The sequence below is a fragment of the Hyperolius riggenbachi genome, chromosome 4 (genome assembly GCF_040937935.1).
Source record: "Hyperolius riggenbachi isolate aHypRig1 chromosome 4, aHypRig1.pri, whole genome shotgun sequence".
NCBI lineage: Eukaryota > Metazoa > Chordata > Amphibia > Anura > Hyperoliidae > Hyperolius > Hyperolius riggenbachi.
In genome coordinates, this window is record NC_090649.1 from 179131927 (window position 1) to 179148587 (window position 16661).

Consider the following 16661-nt stretch of genomic DNA (forward strand, 5'->3'; position numbering starts at 1 on the left):
GTTTCTGAATTGCCCTGCTGTAAATATTATGGCTCCACTGATAATTGCATTTCATTCTAAGAAAATAAAAAATAGCAGGATCTCATTTTGAAAAAGTCTAAGCTGTAAGAGCAAATGTTCCATTCCCACTTTATTCCTTTGTTCATTTTATTGCAATTTCATATTCACGGCAGGTTTACCAACTGTAGCTCTTGCTTGCGGTGCTCATATATATCAAATGAATCTACTTGAAATTTTCTGTGCTGTAGGCACTAATATATTAACATAATTGACTCTGCATTTTATTTTCATTCAGTTTAGATGGCTTCTTTTTTGCATGTACACATTGACGAGTCACGAGTGTATGTAGTCTGGAGTATAGCGAAGTATGCAAGGCTTGGTGTACAGAGGCGCCAGAGTAGAATAAAAACGTTTAAAACTGTCTAAAAGAGGGGGATGTTCAGGTGGACTCGCCTCCCTCAAAAATATAAAACTCAATTGAGTCACAATATAGCAATACAAACATTTTTATTTAACTCCACTTAGTGCAACGCGTTTCGCAGGCGTGGTCCCGCTTCATCAGGCAAAAAGGAGCATAACTCAATGGGTCTAAATGCAGAAGTGAGCGCCTCTGTCTTCCGCCTCTGTCTTCTGCATTTAGACCCATTGAGTTATGCTCCTTTTTGCCTGATGAAGCGGGACCACGCCTGCAAAACGCGTGGCACTAAGTGGAGTTAAATAAAAAAAATTGTATTGCTATATTGTGACTGTCAGGCATAGACTCACCCCCTCGGCGGCTGGCAGTATGGACGCCGCTCTCGGCTCTGACGTCACCGGATCCCCGAACTTCCGGTCCGCGTCAGCTGGCAGCGCCGGCGGCCGTTCCAGCCGCATGTCGTCATTGCAGGGCAGGGCAACGCGCTCACGCACGGAGCGTCAGGCCTTTTATGCCCTGAGGAGGAGGCTGCCTTGATCCGCCCTGCTGAGGCACTCCCCACCCCTTGCTGACCTCATCCGGGGGGTGGGGGTTCCTGGACTGACAGTCTGCATTTAAGCAGCAGACTGCCAGTACTCCTTGTCCGCTGTAGCGATCACACTCTGTGCTAGCTCTCGGATCCACAGTATACTTATATATTGGTTACGCCAATATATAAGTACTGGAAGAAACATACCATTGTATTTACCTGTGCCTTTGATCTTTTGCCTGTCTTTGACTCTGAGTTTCTCTAATCCTTTTTGTACCGTTGCCTATCTGATTACCCGTTGCCAACCTTGCTGTGCCCTCGTTCACTCTCTTGCCTACCGTCTCTGTACCTCGTATCTCTGATCTCTGTTGCCGAACCCCGGCTAGCCTTTAGACTCCGCATCTGCCTCCTGATTCTGTACCTCGTATTTCTGATAACCTGTTGCCGATCCCTGCCTGTCGACCATCCCCGCCAGCGGGCCCTTGCCGCTGGACGGCAGTCTGAGCTCTGTGGGCCCTCGCCACAGAGCAATACGTTATTTACTGTTTGCACCAACCATTAAAAGACCATTTTGGGTGGACAGAGGTTAGTTATATATCGGATTATCGGTGAGACTGCAGATCACTTATAATCAGGTATATCTGTATTTCTGGTGATACTGCAGATCTCCAGAAATCAGACACTCTCTGTCCTCACTAGTAGTTACGGAACGTGACAGTACAGCGGACCAATTAACATGGAAGCCCTGGTCCAGCAGGTTAATACTCTGACGACAGTCGTTGCTCAATTGGGCCAGACCATTAAAGACCAGCAGGTCCAGCTCAACCGACTAACAGAGATTGTGCAAAACTTGCAGGCGTCAGGTGTTCCCGCTCCTATAGCACCTGTCGAACCTAAGATGCCGTTGCCCATACCATTTTCAGGGGAACGTTCTGATTTCCGAAACTTTCGAGATCGCTGTCAGTCATATTTTTTGATGCGTCCCATTTCATCTGGTTCTGAATTACAAAGAGTCACGCTTATAAAAACCCTCTTACAGGGCAACTCACAGACCTGGGCCTATAGCTTACCCTTAGGTCATGAGGCCCTTACCTCTGTTGAGAAGTTTTTTGAAGCCATGGCGGTGGTATATGACGATCCAGATATTGCTGCCACGGCTGAGATGAAATTGAAAAGACTCAGACAGGGTCAGAATTCTGTTGAGACTTATGCTGCGGAGTTCCGCAAGTGGTCGTTCTCCACCAGGTGGGAGGCACAGTCTCTTCTAGATAGGTTTCTGACTGGGTTAGCTGACTCCGTATCTGAGTTAATGTTAAGTCATCCTGAACCCAGAACCCTGGATGAGGCCATAAGTCTTGCTATTAAGATTGATCGCAGGGTACGTTTTCACAAGTCATCTAGACAGCGACCCATTATGCGACCTCAGCCTCCCATGAGTCTTCCCAGTTCTCCTCCCTCTGACGAGCCCATGCAACTGGGCCACTCCAAACTATCTGAGACAGAAAAGTTAAGAAGGAGAAAGGAGGGTCTATGTCTGTATTGTGGGGAGAAAGGTCATATCGCGTCTGTTTGTACCAGGAAGGCGGAAAACTTCTCCGCCTAGGGTTAGTCGGAGGTACTACCCTGGGCGAGAATTCTGTACCTCCCAGAGATAAGGTCTTATTACCCATTTCCATTTCCTGGAATAAACAAGACAATTTACTGCAGGCTTTTATTGACACAGGCGCTGCAGCCAATTTTATGGATTCTAATCTGGCTCTAAAAATGGGCATACCAGTCATTCCTTTAGAGAAGCATATCATAGTCACGGCCATTGACGATTCACCATTGCAGGATAGTTTACCTGTCTCGGTCACACCTGAGTTAACTTGTACTGTGGGGGTTCTACACTGTGAGAAGTTACGATTCTATCTCATTAGAATGCCGTCCTGTCCTATCATTTTGGGTTTGCCATGGCTACGTCTGCATTCCCCACAGATTGATTGGGCCTCTGGGCAATTAATATCCTGGTCACCCTACTGTCAGAAGCACTGTATTTCCCAAATCTCGCTTCGTTCTACTCACTTAGTTCTTCAGGGCCTCCCTCAGCCTTATGTATCTTACGCCGATGTGTTTTGTCCACGGTCTGTTGATTCACTACCACCTCACAGACCGTATGATTGCCCGATTGAACTCAGACCTGGAACCATGCCTCCCAGGGGTCACCTTTATAATCTCACTGGTCCCGAGAAAGTGGCCATGAGAGAATACATCCGGGAGAACTTGGAGAAGGGGTTCATTCGACCCTCTAGGTCACCCGCTGGGGCAGGGTTTTTTTTTGTAAAGAAAAAAGATGGTGGGCTACGTCCTTGTATTGACTACAGAGCTCTCAACGCAATCACGATTAAAAATCGTTACCCGCTCCCTCTGATCGACGATCTTTTTAATCAGGTCACAGGTGCCCAGATATTTACTAAGTTGGATCTCAGGGGAGCCTACAATTTGGTCAGAATTAGACAGGGGGACGAATGGAAGACAGCGTTCAACACTCAGGACGGGCATTACGAATATACGGTCATGCCTTTTGGCCTGTGTAATGCCCCCGCTGTCTTCCAAGAGCTGGTTAATGACATTTTCAGGGACGTTGTGGGGAGGTTTGTGGTCGTTTATTTAGATGACATTCTGATTTTTTCTCATGATATCAAGGAACATCGGTCACAGGTTCAGTACGTTTTGCTCAAATTACGTGAGAATTCATTATATGCCAAATTGGAAAAATGTTTATTTGAGGTCACGGAGGTTCCATTTTTAGGTTATATAATTTCTAGTTCCGGGTTATCAATGGATAACAGCAAAGTCACGGCTGTATTGAACTGGCCTCAACTGGTTGGGCTGAAGGCCTTACAACGGTTTTTCTAATTATTACAGAAAATTCATAAGAGGGTATGCCGCTTTGATAGCCCCTCTCACTGATATGACAAGAAAAGGGGCTAACACCGTCAATTGGTCTTCCGAGGCCATCTCCGCCTTTCAAAGCCTTAAGACAGCCTTCTGTTCCGCCCCCATTCTGCATCACGTCGATTCTTCCAGGCCGTTTATCGTGGAAGTAGACGCATCTGAGATTGGGGTTGGGGCAGTCTTATCACAATACACCGGGTCACAGGGAAGACTCCATCCCTGCGCTTTTTTTTCGAAAAAATTTTCTGAGGCAGAGAAAAATTATGATATCGGGAATAGGGAATTGCTTGCTGTGAAGTTGGCTTTTGAGGAGTGGCGACACTGGCTTGAGGGGGCAGAACATGTGATCACAGTATATACGGACCATAAGAATTTAGAGTATCTGAAGGGGGCTAAGAGGTTAAATCCTAGACAGGCACGGTGGTCTTTATTTTTTTCCAGGTTTGATTTCATTATCACGTTTAAACCGGGAAGTAAAAATGTCAAAGCGGATGCTCTTTCCCGATGCTTTGACATAGAATCGGTATTGCCCTCCGAACCAGATCCAATTTTATCTGAGAAAGTGGTGTTGGCTTGTATAGACTCAAGGGAGGATCTTGCCTCTGTTCTTCTTCCTCATCAACCAGACAGTCCGGCAGGAAAACCTCCTGATCTGATGTTTGTTCCGTTACAGTTTAGATTACAAGTGTTGCAGCTGTTTCATTCATCCAAACTGGCAGGTCATCCTGGAGTAGCTAGAACCAGAGAATTGTTATCTAGAAGTGTCTGGTGGCCCAATTGGAGGAGGGATGTCGAGGAGTTTGTTGTCTCTTGTACAGTATGCTCACGGAGCAAACCCTCACATATATCCCCAGTAGGTACCCTCCAACCCCTACCCATACCCTCCGAGCCCTGGACTCACATATCCATGGATTTCGTAGGGGAATTACCTTCTTCGGAGGGTAACACGGTGATTTGGGTTATTGTCGATCGATTTTCTAAAATGGCTCATTTCGTGCCTTTGAAAAAATTTCCTTCCGCCAAGGAACTGGCAGATCTGTTTGTGATCCACATCCTTCGCCTTCATGGGGTCCCAGAGAATATAGTGTCTGACAGGGGGGTGCAGTTTGTCTCGGAATTTTGGAAGGAATTTTGCAGAGTACTGGGGATCACGCTCTCATTTTCGTCTGGTTATCACCCTCAGACCAATGGTCAGACAGAGAGGGTGAACCAGTCACTGGAACAGTATCTCCGGTGTTATGTGGCAGACAATCAAACGGAATGGGTTCAATACTTACCATACTCCGAATTTGCCCACAACAATCTTCGGAGCTCTTCCTCAGGGTTTTCACCTTTTCAGATTGTTAATGGGAGATCTCCTAGGTTTTCCCCCCTTCCTGTCAGTTCCTCTCCTTTCCCTGCCCTGGAAACCTGGCAGGAGACGCTAAGATCTCGATGGAGGGAAGTGAATGCCAATTTAAAGAAAACAGTTTCCCTCCAGAAACAACAGGCTGACCGAAAGCGTTCACCCGAGTGGGAGTTCTCTCCCGGGGATCTTGTCTGGATCTCCACTCGGCATATCGCCTTGCGGCAGCCATCAGCTAAACTTGGGCCTAAATTCGTAGGTCCATATCCGGTAGCTAAAAGAATCAATAAAGTATCTTATCAGATAACGTTACCCCAATCTATGCGTGGGGTAAGAACATTTCATGTGTCGTTATTAAAACCCGCGGTGCATGTGGACTCTGGTCCTCCTCCTGTTTTTGTAGACGGTGAGCTTGAGTATGAGGTCGAGAGAATACTAGATTCTCGATTTCTTAGGAACTCTCTCCAGTATCTGGTTCATTGGAGAGGATACGGTCCGGAGGAGAGATCCTGGGTACCAGCACATCATTTTCATGCACAGGAACTCATACAGGAATTTCACGATTCCCATCCTGATAAACCTTCATTAGCGCGTTCGGAGACCACGCCTCAGGGGAGGGGTAATGTCAGGCATAGACTCACCCCCTCGGCGGCTGGCAGTATGGACGCCGCTCTCGGCTCTGACGTCACCGGATCCCCGAACTTCCGGTCCGCGTCAGCTGGCAGCGCCGGCGGCCGTTCCAGCCGCATGTCGTCATTGCAGGGCAGGGCAATGCGCTCACGCACGGAGCGTCAGGCCCTTTATGCCCTGAGGAGGAGGCTGCCTTGATCCGCCCTGCTGAGGCACTCCCCACCCCTTGCTGACCTCATCCGGGGGGTGGGGGTTCCTGGACTGACAGTCTGCATTTAAGCAGCAGACTGCCAGTACTCCTTGTCCGCTGTAGCGATCACACTCTGTGCTAGCTCTCGGATCCACAGTATACTTATATATTGGTTACGCCAATATATAAGTACTGGAAGAAACATACCATTGTATTTACCTGTGCCTTTGATCTTTTGCCTGTCTTTGACTCTGAGTTTCTCTAATCCTTTTTGTACCGTTGCCTATCTGATTACCCGTTGCCAACCTTGCTGTGCCCTCGTTCACTCTCTTGCCTACCGTCTCTGTACCTCGTATCTCTGATCTCTGTTGCCGAACCCCGGCTAGCCTTTAGACTCCGCATCTGCCTCCTGATTCTGTACCTCGTATTTCTGATAACCTGTTGCCGATCCCTGCCTGTCGACCATCCCCGCCAGCGGGCCCTTGCCGCTGGACGGCAGTCTGAGCTCTGTGGGCCCTCGCCACAGAGCAATACGTTATTTACTGTTTGCACCAATCATTAAAAGACCATTTTGGGTGGACAGAGGTTAGTTATATATCGGATTATCGGTGAGACTGCAGATCACTTATAATCAGGTATATCTGTATTTCTGGTGATACTGCAGATCTCCAGAAATCAGACACTCTCTGTCCTCACTAGTAGTTACGGAACGTGACAGTGACTCAATTGAGTTTTATATTTTTGAGGGAGGTAAGTCCACCTGAACATCCCCCTCTTTTAGATGGTTTTTAAACGTTTTTATTCTACTCTGGCGCCTCTGTACACCAAGCCTTTCTGAAATCGTGATTCCACCCTCGGTGGAGGGGTGCTACCCCGTTTCCTATCCACAGAGAGCGACATCTTAAAAACCTGAGTGGGGTCATGTTCTAATACTCCCCACCTGCACTTGAAGTGGTTGCCTATGGGTAACCCATGTTTGTGAGTATATCTAAATATTTTGCTTTAAACCACAACCAACTTAACGATATTACACCATATTGGGCTCTCGATTTCTCTTTGTTCGTCCAAGCATAGCAAAGTATGCATTCTTATTGTTTTATGTTGTTGTTTGCTTATAGGCAAACTTAAATGGGGCTTATTCCAGACCCTATAAGTCATTTGGGTCCCTCGCCAATGCTCTGTTCCTCTCCCAGTTCTGCTGCCCACCTCTCAAGTATTGCTTACCCCCCAATGGGTTGGCGTTTCCTGCACAGTACGCATCCAGCGACATGGGCGTGCTCTTGTGCAGAAGATGCCAACCCATCTGGGATTGGTGATGCTTCAGAGGAAGCCAGCAGGACTGGGAGAAGACCGGAGCTGCGGTGAGGGACCCAAATGACTTCTAAGGGCTGGAAGACGCTCCAGGTAGGTAAAGAGAGATTTTTAAACTACTTTAAAGAATGCCTGAAGTGAGAGGAATTTGCAGGCTGTCCTATTTCATTTTAAATAATACCAGTTGCCTGGCATCCTGATCTTTCTGGTTTCAATAGTGTTTGTGTGACCCACCTGGAACAAGCATTAGGCTAATCAAGTCAGATTTCAGACAGAAATATCTGAGCTGTATCTTGAGGGTCTATGGCTAAATGTATTAGAGACAGCCAGGCAATTTGCACTGTTTAAAAGTAAATAAACACGGCAGCTCCATATCCCTCTCACTTCTGGTGTCTTTTAGCAAGGCTTTTGGACAGATAAGTATTACTATTGGACACGCATGGTTTCCTTCCATTTAGTGATCCCTACAATCCAAAATGTTATCTATAATACTAAACCACAGTTGTAATTATGTATGGTATGGACACAACTATGCACACGCACCGCAGGTTTCAGTGTGTGCATGCAGGCCGTGGGCGGTGGTGGCGCGTGCAAGCTTGTGGCAGTGCGCGCAGGCTTTGGGCAGTGGTGGTATGTGCAGGCTTTGGGTGCTGGTGGTGCGTGCAGGCTATTGGCGGTGGTGGTATGTGCAGGCGTTGGGCAGTGGTGGTCAGTGCAAGCTATTGGCGGTGGTGGTATGTGCAGGCTATTGGCGGTGGTGGTATGTGCAGGCTATTGGCGGTGGTGGTATGTGCAGGCTTTGGGCACTGGTGGTATGTGCAAGCTTTGGGCACTGGTGGTGCGTGCAGGCTATTGGCGGTGGTGGTATGTGCAGGTGTTGGGCAGTGGTGGTCAGTGCAGGCTATTGGCGGTGGTGGTATGTGCAGGCTATTGGCGGTGGTGGTATGTGCAGGCTATTGGCGGTGGTGGTATGTGCAGGCTATTGGCGGTGGTGGTATGTGCAGGCTATTGGGGGTGGTGGTATGTGCAAGCTTTGGGCACTGGTGGTATGTGCAAGCTTTGGGCACTGGTGGTGCGTGCAGGCTATTGGCGGTGGAGGTATGTGCAGGCTTTGGGTGCTGGTGGTGCGTGCAAGCTATTGGCCATGGTGGTATGTGCAGGCTTTGGGCGCTGGTGGTGGTATGTGCAGGCTTTGGGCAGTGGTGGTATGTGCAGGCTTTTGGGTGCTGGTGGTGTGTGCAGGCTATTGGCTGTGGTGGTATGTTCAGGCTTTGGGCGCTGGTGGTGGTATGTGCAGGCTTTGGGCAGTGGTGGTATGTGCAGGCTTTGGGCGGTGATGGTGCACGCAGGCTATTCGCGGTGGAGGTATGTGCATGCTTTGGGTGCTGGTGGTGCGTGCAAGCTATTGGCCATGGTGGTATGTGCAGGCTTTGGCCGCTGGTGGTGGTATGTGCAGGCTTTGGGCGCTGGTGGTGGTATGTGCAGGCTTTGGGCGCTGGTGGTGCGCGCAGGCTATTGTAGGTGGTGGTATGTGCAGGCTTTGGGCGCTGTTGGTGGTATGTGCAGGCTTTGGGCAGTGGTGGTATGTGCAGGCTTTGGGCAGTGGTGGTATGTGCAGGCTTTGGGCGGTGGTGGTATGTGCAGGCTTTGGGCGCTGGTGGTATGTGCAGGCTTTGGGCGGTGGTGGTATGTGCAGACTTTGGGCGCTGGTGGTGTGTGCAGGCTATTAGCTGTGGTGGTATGTGCAGGCTTTGGGCGCTGGTGGTGCGCGCAGGCTATTGTTGATGGTGGTATGTGCAGGCTTTGGGCGCCGGTGGTGGTATGTGCAGGCTTTGGGCAGTGGTGGTATGTGCAGTCTTTGGGCGGTGGTGGTGCGTGCAAGCTTTGGGCAGTGGGGGCTCAGTGGCAGTTATGTCTTTTCAGAATTGGGATGTTAATGGTTCTGTATTCCCCAATATTGCTTTAATAGTTTTGTTATAAGCTGCCAAATTTAATTGAGCTTGAGCATTATATAAAAGTTAAAATGAAGCCTACATTTTGTTTTGTGTGGAATTGTGAAGGTTGACACAAACAGACAAACGTTTATCAACCTGTAAAAAACAATCACAAATTTATACTATAGTTTTAGTTAACCTCTTCCAGACCTGGATTATTGAGATCTGCGCCCTGTTTACATCCAGTTAGTCTTGCCAGGGCGTAGATTTCATGCATCCTCGCCGCCCGGTCTTGACACTCTCGTCATTCCCGATGTTTGTGTTGTTGCACCCGCTCGCTCTGCTGTCATGCTGACCATAGAGCGTCCGCATATTGGTCAGGTGCCGATTTTATTGGCTCATAATCCCATGATTGTTGTGAGCCATTCACAGCAATCACATTACTAAAAATGGTAAGGAGGGCTCTGTCCTGAAAGCAGCCAGAGCCGTTCGGTCCGGAAATGATTAAATTTGTTGCATTTTTTTAGTTTTTTTAAAAATGTTTGGCCGTAAACATTAGTTTTAGATTAAGTATTATGCTTAGGAATTTTTTTTCTTTTTAAGTTGACATAAAAATAGTTCACACAGAAACTCAGCTATGATCACCCTCTCTATGGCAGTCCTGCTGATGAGAGGCATCTCTCAGCCTTGGTCTGTTGCTGCTCACTTTCCACTGACTGCTGCAGGCTCTAATCTGTTAGCAACGTAGTTTCCACAATTTCTGTCTTCTGTCATTGGTTCATTTGCTTTGTACTAAGATAAACTACTGCAGTGATCTGTGAAGGGGCAGAGCGCAGGAGTGTACATTGTCAGCATTCGCAGCTGAAGACATAACCGCCCTGTCAACACTTTGACTGCCAAGCAGTTTTAGGGAACTGTTTTATTGAGTGGAGGATTAAACCAAGTACTTATAAGACTCTCCATCTTAGTAGGTAAATATCACCACTATTTCTAGTTAGGATGGTTAGGGTTAGTTTAAAGAGGACCTGTAACCAAGGTTTGAACGTCATCCCAATCAGTAGCTGATACCCCTTTTCCAATGAGAAATCTTTGTTTTTTCAAATAGATCATCAGGGGATCTGTGTGGCTGATATTGTGGTGAAACCCTTCCCACCCTAGACCTAGACCCTGTGTTAGGCAAGAGTTATGCTAAGGTTATCAACGTTGGAGGACCCACTTACTGAAGTAATGATAGATCATGATATAGTCTACATCTAATCATCATTTCAAGAGTGCAGGTTAGGGATAAACCTAGGGGAATAGGTTAGGGTTAGCCATTCTTGGAAGATTATGTTGTCTTTGGGGTATTGTGGCAAAAGAAACAGAGGAAGAGAAAAATGGGTTATGTATCCTTTTCTGATATCTTGCCCCCCAGTCTCAGTGGTGTAAGTATACATATTCTTGGGACTGCTATGGAGGAGGTGAGTTAAGCTATTTCTCTTCACTTTCATTTGGACTAAGCACAATATATGTGCATTAATTTGCTTGCTTTAGTAAGCCATTCTCCTGCTATAAAAAATGAAATAAATCTGATAGTTGTAATCATTAGACAAAATAATCTGTTGACCGACTCCAGCCATTTTTATAACCTTTTTAACCAACTGAGGAAGAAATTGCCTGTCAGGTTTGCATTTCCGTCTGCCCTGTTCTTTAGAAAGATTTTTGCTCACGGCTTCCAGTCTGTTTTTCTTTTTTCTTTTCTGTTGTGCTGATGTTTGAAAGTGTACCTTTAAAGCACTGATAAATTCTAAAACAAATATACAGGAAGTTATACATTGCATAAATCACAACCTGAGCTCTCTGGCAAATTAGATATTGCAAGTACAGCTGGGAAATCATCAACTTTGTAAATAAAATGGCCTGTCTTGTTCACTTATGCATACAAAGGCTCATAAAGATCCACTGGGCTTCCTGGAAATGTTCTCATTCTGCTTAGTGCCGCGGTAAGTCCAGTGACACCGCAGATACATGACTGATACCTGAAGTGAAATGTAAGGCAAAAACAAATGCAACACTACCCAGCCGTGGATGAATTTATTATCTTCCTGGCATATGATTTTCTAAAATATTACAGCTTTCCCTGCAGCTGAGAACAAATGTGAGAAGGGAAAGTTTTCTACTTTAAACCATATTTGTTGTCAATTTTCTGATTGAAGATGGTCACTCTATAGCTTTTGTAGATAGACAATTTATAGAAATGTATTGACGAGGAAATCCCATTAACAGATTATGTTGTACTGGGGTAAAGTGGTTTCCTACACCGTATTCAAAGCTACCTACATATTTTGCTATAACCACAAAAACATGACATTGTCATCATGTTGAACATTCTGTTGGCCAAATGAGCCCTTAGAGGATAGTTCCTGTTTGGGAATCAAATCCTCCTGATCCTTTATTCTCCTTTCTCTTTTGTTTTTCTTCGTAATTGTGCCAGCTAAGTACTTATTTGGCCTCCAGAGATCTCCAATCATAACTAAGCCTGGCTCATATTTGAAAATAGAGAAGGTTGCAGAAAGGTTAAGAGATCAGCAACTGTGTGATTCTTTCAGACACCCACATGGAATTGTTTTCTTAGTAAGCTCAGTTTGCCCTAGATGTATTATAAATAAATGTATATATGCACCTTCTATCGCAAAACCATATATTCACACAATTCTTCCCAACCTTGACTAGAGTCTGATTTGAACTAGGTGAGGGTAGCAAATCCTAATCCCTTAAAGAGACTCCGTAACAAAAATTGCATCCTGTTTTTTATCATCCTACAAGTTCCAAAAGCTATTCTAATGTGTTCTGGCTTACTGCAGCACTTTGTACTATCACAGTCTCTGTAATAAATCAATGTATCTTTCCCTTGTCAGACTTGTCAGCCTGTGTCTGGAAGGCTGCCAAGTTCTTCAGTGTTGTAGTTCTGCTATGCACTCCTCCCTCAGGGGGGAAAGAAACACACAAATGATCTCTTGAGATTCAAAAGGAATGCTGTATACAGCCTGCTTGTGTATGGATGTATTTTCTATGTGTGGACATACTGTACATCAACCTACTTCCTGTTTTGGTGGCCATTTTGTTTGTTTATAAACAAACTTTTTAAAACTGTTTTTAACCACTTTTAATGCGGCGGGGAGCGGCGAAATTGTGACAGAGGGTAATAGGAGATGTCCCCTAACGCACTGGTATGTTTACTTTTGTGTGATTTTAACAATACAGATTCTCTTTAAAGGTTACCTGCAGTGAAACTTGAATGTGTATCTACAGTCCCAGGCCTGGGCAAACGCTGTCTGTGGACAACAGGTTGCATTCCTTTTTTATATTCTCCCTCCCTCTCCTCCATGCAGAGTTGTGAGCAGATGATAAGAAGAGGGCTAACTCATGTAATCAGTTCAGCCTTCAGTCGTTTTCACTTTATGCATCCGAGCAATGTTCATCTCCCATTCATTAGCCTATAACTTTATCACTACTTATCACAATGAACTGATCTATATCTTGTTTTTTCCGCCACCAATTAGGCTTTCTTTGGGGGGGTACATTTTGCTAAGAGCTACCTTACTGTAAATGCATTTTAACAGTAAGAATAAGAAAAAACAATGAAAAAATTCATTATTTGTCAGTTTTCGGCCATTATAGTTTTAAAATAAAACATGCCTCCATAATTAAAACCCACGTATTGTATTTGCCCATTTGTCACGGTTATTTCACCGTTTAAATTATGTCCCTATCACAATGTATCGCGACAATATTTTATTTGAAAATAAAAGAGCATTTTTTCCGTTTTGCATCCATCACTATTTACAAGCTTATAAAAAAAATAGAAATATTTCATCTTTACATAGATATTTAAAAAGTTTAGACCCTTAGGTAAATATTTATGTGTTTTTTTTTATAGCAATTTTTTTTTTATTAAACATTTTATGTTGGCATTTTTGGGAGGGTGGGATATAAATAGTGTTTTATTTGGAGAAATATTTGTGTATTGTTTTTTTACTTTTACTTGTAGTTTTACTTTTTGTTTACATGACGTTACAATGTATTCTTAGAGGGACATAGCTTCAGAAAAAGCGTAGCTTCCGAGAGAAGCTGTCGCTTTTCAGCGGGGGAGAGGAATCAGTGATCGGGCACCATAGCCCGATACATTGATTCCTGGGCTACCGAATCCGTGGCCGGGAGTGCGCATGCACACGCGGGATCGGCCGTGGGAGCGCGCGGACGCGCACGTGGTCTCCTGGACATAGGTACTACGTCCTGGAGGCATAAATGGTTAATAAGCGCTTCCAGGGTTAGGTCTCCATGACAACAGTGGCACCACATGACATACTGTCAGGACGTGCCAGCTTGTATACTCCGGCACGTCCAGACTGTGTATTGCTATGGAGACGGTGTGTCATAAGGGAGGAGAGGAATCCAGTCACTCAGTGGCAGGCTGGATTCAAAGCGCCGTAGCCTGCCCAGCACTGAACTAGGCTGTGTCTCTTTTATTTTTTTTTATTTTTTTATCACTGTAGGGGATAAAAATCCAGTGCTCTAGATCAGTGATCTGCAAACTTGGCTCTCCAGCTGTTAAGGAACTACAAGTCCCACAATGCATTTGCCTTTATGAATCATGACTGTGGTTGTCAGACTCCCGCAATGCATTGTGGGACTTGTAGTTCCTTAACATCTGGAGAGCCAAGTTTGCAGATCACTGCTCTAGATGGATGTTTCTCTGCAGTCGAATTCAACTGTAACATAACCCTCACTGATAACTAATTAAGGTCATACAACTCTGTGTGACTTAAACTGTGCAAGCGTGGAATGCTGCCGGCCACGGGAACGTGATCGAGAGCCACGCAGAGGCACCCACACATGTGCAGAAACCCATCTCCACAGCTGTGGTCAGTGATTTTTTTTGGGGGGGGATCTAGTGGCACATTAGAGGGCAGCAGAACTTCAGGGAGGGACCACATAAACTGCTAGAGGGTGGAAGAAGTTCCAGGTAAGTAAAGCTAAACTTTTATCTTTCAGCTTGGATATCCTTTAAAAGAGTAAGTGGAAGGGAGGTGACACTGGTAGCTGTAGACTTGCAGTGTGCTTTTATTATATATGAAAGATGTGTGAACCATATGAGCTGTTTAGCAGATGCATTTGCTTTTGACATACTTCAGTTGTGCATGGCTGTTACGCTGTTGATCTCCTACCTAATATGTCAAAAACGTGCAACACCATCAAAAAAATAGATGGCATTTTACTGAGCTCTGCAGACCTGTTTTGCACTTTTATAAATAAACTTTTCTAAGCTAAATTACACAACAAAAAATGCTTAGCAGTTTTTTTTTCTCTATAACAAAATGTTCGTCCAGTGAATCGTGAAATTAATTAAAATTGTCTTCCTCTGCTATAATTAGAAAAGAGAAAATATTAACAAATGTGCAGTAGCTTGCACAGCATGTACTAATTAATGTCCATGTTATATATTTTTTCCTATTAATGACTTATTCTCATTTTCTCTAGGGTATAGACCTGCGGCTAACTGGATTTGATTTATAAGAAGTCAGTGCGGAGTAAATGGCAGCCCTCGTGATATTGCTACTATGGAAAACAGTACTGTCAATAGAATGTAGCCTGATAAATCGTGCTTAGTGAAGATACTGCTTGAGTGAGTGCGAAATCAATGGAAGAATCTTGCTGCGTGAAAACCCTTCTGAGATATTCCTGGCAGGATTGCATTTAACAAACCTGATACATTTCCTTCGATTGTCCTGTTTTACACAAGTGGATACAAATAATATTGCTTTCTCTGGCAACTGATGTGGGACTATGGCATTTCCAAGGTCCATGCGACTGAAATGTTTATGGAGAGTAGCAAGGCTGCGTCTGCTGTCCATGGGTTTGGATGTCACCTTCTCCTTGTATGTATTTGGATTTTTACTTCAGATCACAGCTGTGTGCTCACAAAAACTGGATGATGTGGACCCCATAGTCGCAACAACTTATGGCAAAGTACGGGGCATTAAGAAAGAACTCAACAATGAAATCCTAGGTCCCGTTATTCAGTTCCTTGGTGTTCCTTATGCTGCCTCCCCAGTAGGGGAACGACGCTTTCAACCACCGGAGCCACCGATAACTTGGGAACATATAAAAAACGCAACTCAGTTTGCCCCTGTTTGTCCACAAAACATTGTGGGAGGTAGACTTCCGGAAGTCATGCTTCCCGTTTGGTTCACCAACAACCTGGATGTAGTATCTTCTTATGTGCAAGACCAGAGTGAAGACTGTCTCTTTTTAAATATATATGTCCCAACTGAGGATGGTGAGTTTTATGTAGGAATAAAGCGAGGGAAACTGTTTGATTTTTTTTTAGTTTTATTTTATTTCACTTTTCTGAATTCTAACCATATTAATCCCGTGTATAGGTTGCATGATTTGGTTAGTTGTTGGCATGCTGGCTTTTCGATGTGCATGAAGCTCTTTTTATATGTGATCCTATTTCTGTATTCATGTTTACACTCATGACCTCCCAAGGCACGGGTATTACAATGGAAGGCATTTCCTCTCTCCTACCTCCCATTGATGATACATCCTCCCTCATTTGCATGTGCAGGCTTCACAGCGTTGGATACATAGCCAAAGGCAGAGCTAGGTGAACGGTGTTGCATGCTCCTACTCTCTGTCTCGGAGCTCCATGTTATTTTTTAGTCTTCTATTCATTTTTCAGTAAAAAGAATATCCAAGGAATGTGCCCGGAAACCCGGCAAGAAAATATGTAGAAAAGGAGGTATGTATTAAAGCAAAAAATAAATAAAAAAAATGGTAAGAAATAAGGCGTGTAGGCATTGGAGCACAAATGAGTGACAGTATTACAAACCACTACATACAGGAGAATTAAGTAAAAAAAAAAAAGAGAGGAATATTGTAAAGTGTGTGTTTTATTATTATAATATCACTAGTAAAATTATTTATTTGGTTTTGGTAGAACAGTGTGATAAAGATTCCAAGCATTAACCGGGTTACATGAAATTTTCTAGTTTTTTGTGACCTATTGAGCTGAGCTAGCAGTGGTTTGAAAATGTTTTTACCAAGTCTGGCAAATTCAATTATGCTTTTAAAGGGACTTCTGTAAGATACATATAGTTTACTTACAGGGAATTTTGTAGGCTTTTGAAGCTGATCATCTGTCAGTGATTAGTAGGTGGATTATTACTGACACTTTCCTGCCAGATCAGGAAACATATTAAGTCCAAATATCCTGCCCCAAAGGGAGAATAAATAAATACATGAAAATGAAATTTTATTTTATCTGCCAAACTAAGAAAAAAAAATCCATGTCAGCATACCTTATCAGTTAATGTATTACTTTTGTT

General features: G+C 44.6%; 1 protein-coding gene across 5 annotated transcripts in view; it reads left to right on the forward strand.

The window, feature by feature from the left end:
• NLGN1 (neuroligin 1) overlaps nucleotides 1–16661 on the forward strand; it is a 946844-nt gene that overhangs the window by 364068 nt on the left and 566115 nt on the right. For 3 of the 5 annotated variants that reach the window (XM_068281046.1, XM_068281045.1, XM_068281048.1), the window contains exons 2-3: nucleotides 14812–15610; nucleotides 16016–16075. In XM_068281046.1, the coding sequence (XP_068137147.1) occupies nucleotides 15118–15610; nucleotides 16016–16075 (553 nt within the window). In that variant the 5' untranslated portion in view covers nucleotides 14812–15117. The remainder of the gene's footprint in view (nucleotides 1–14811; nucleotides 15611–16015; nucleotides 16076–16661) is intronic. The other 2 variants (XM_068281047.1, XM_068281049.1) reach the window with 1 other exon arrangement.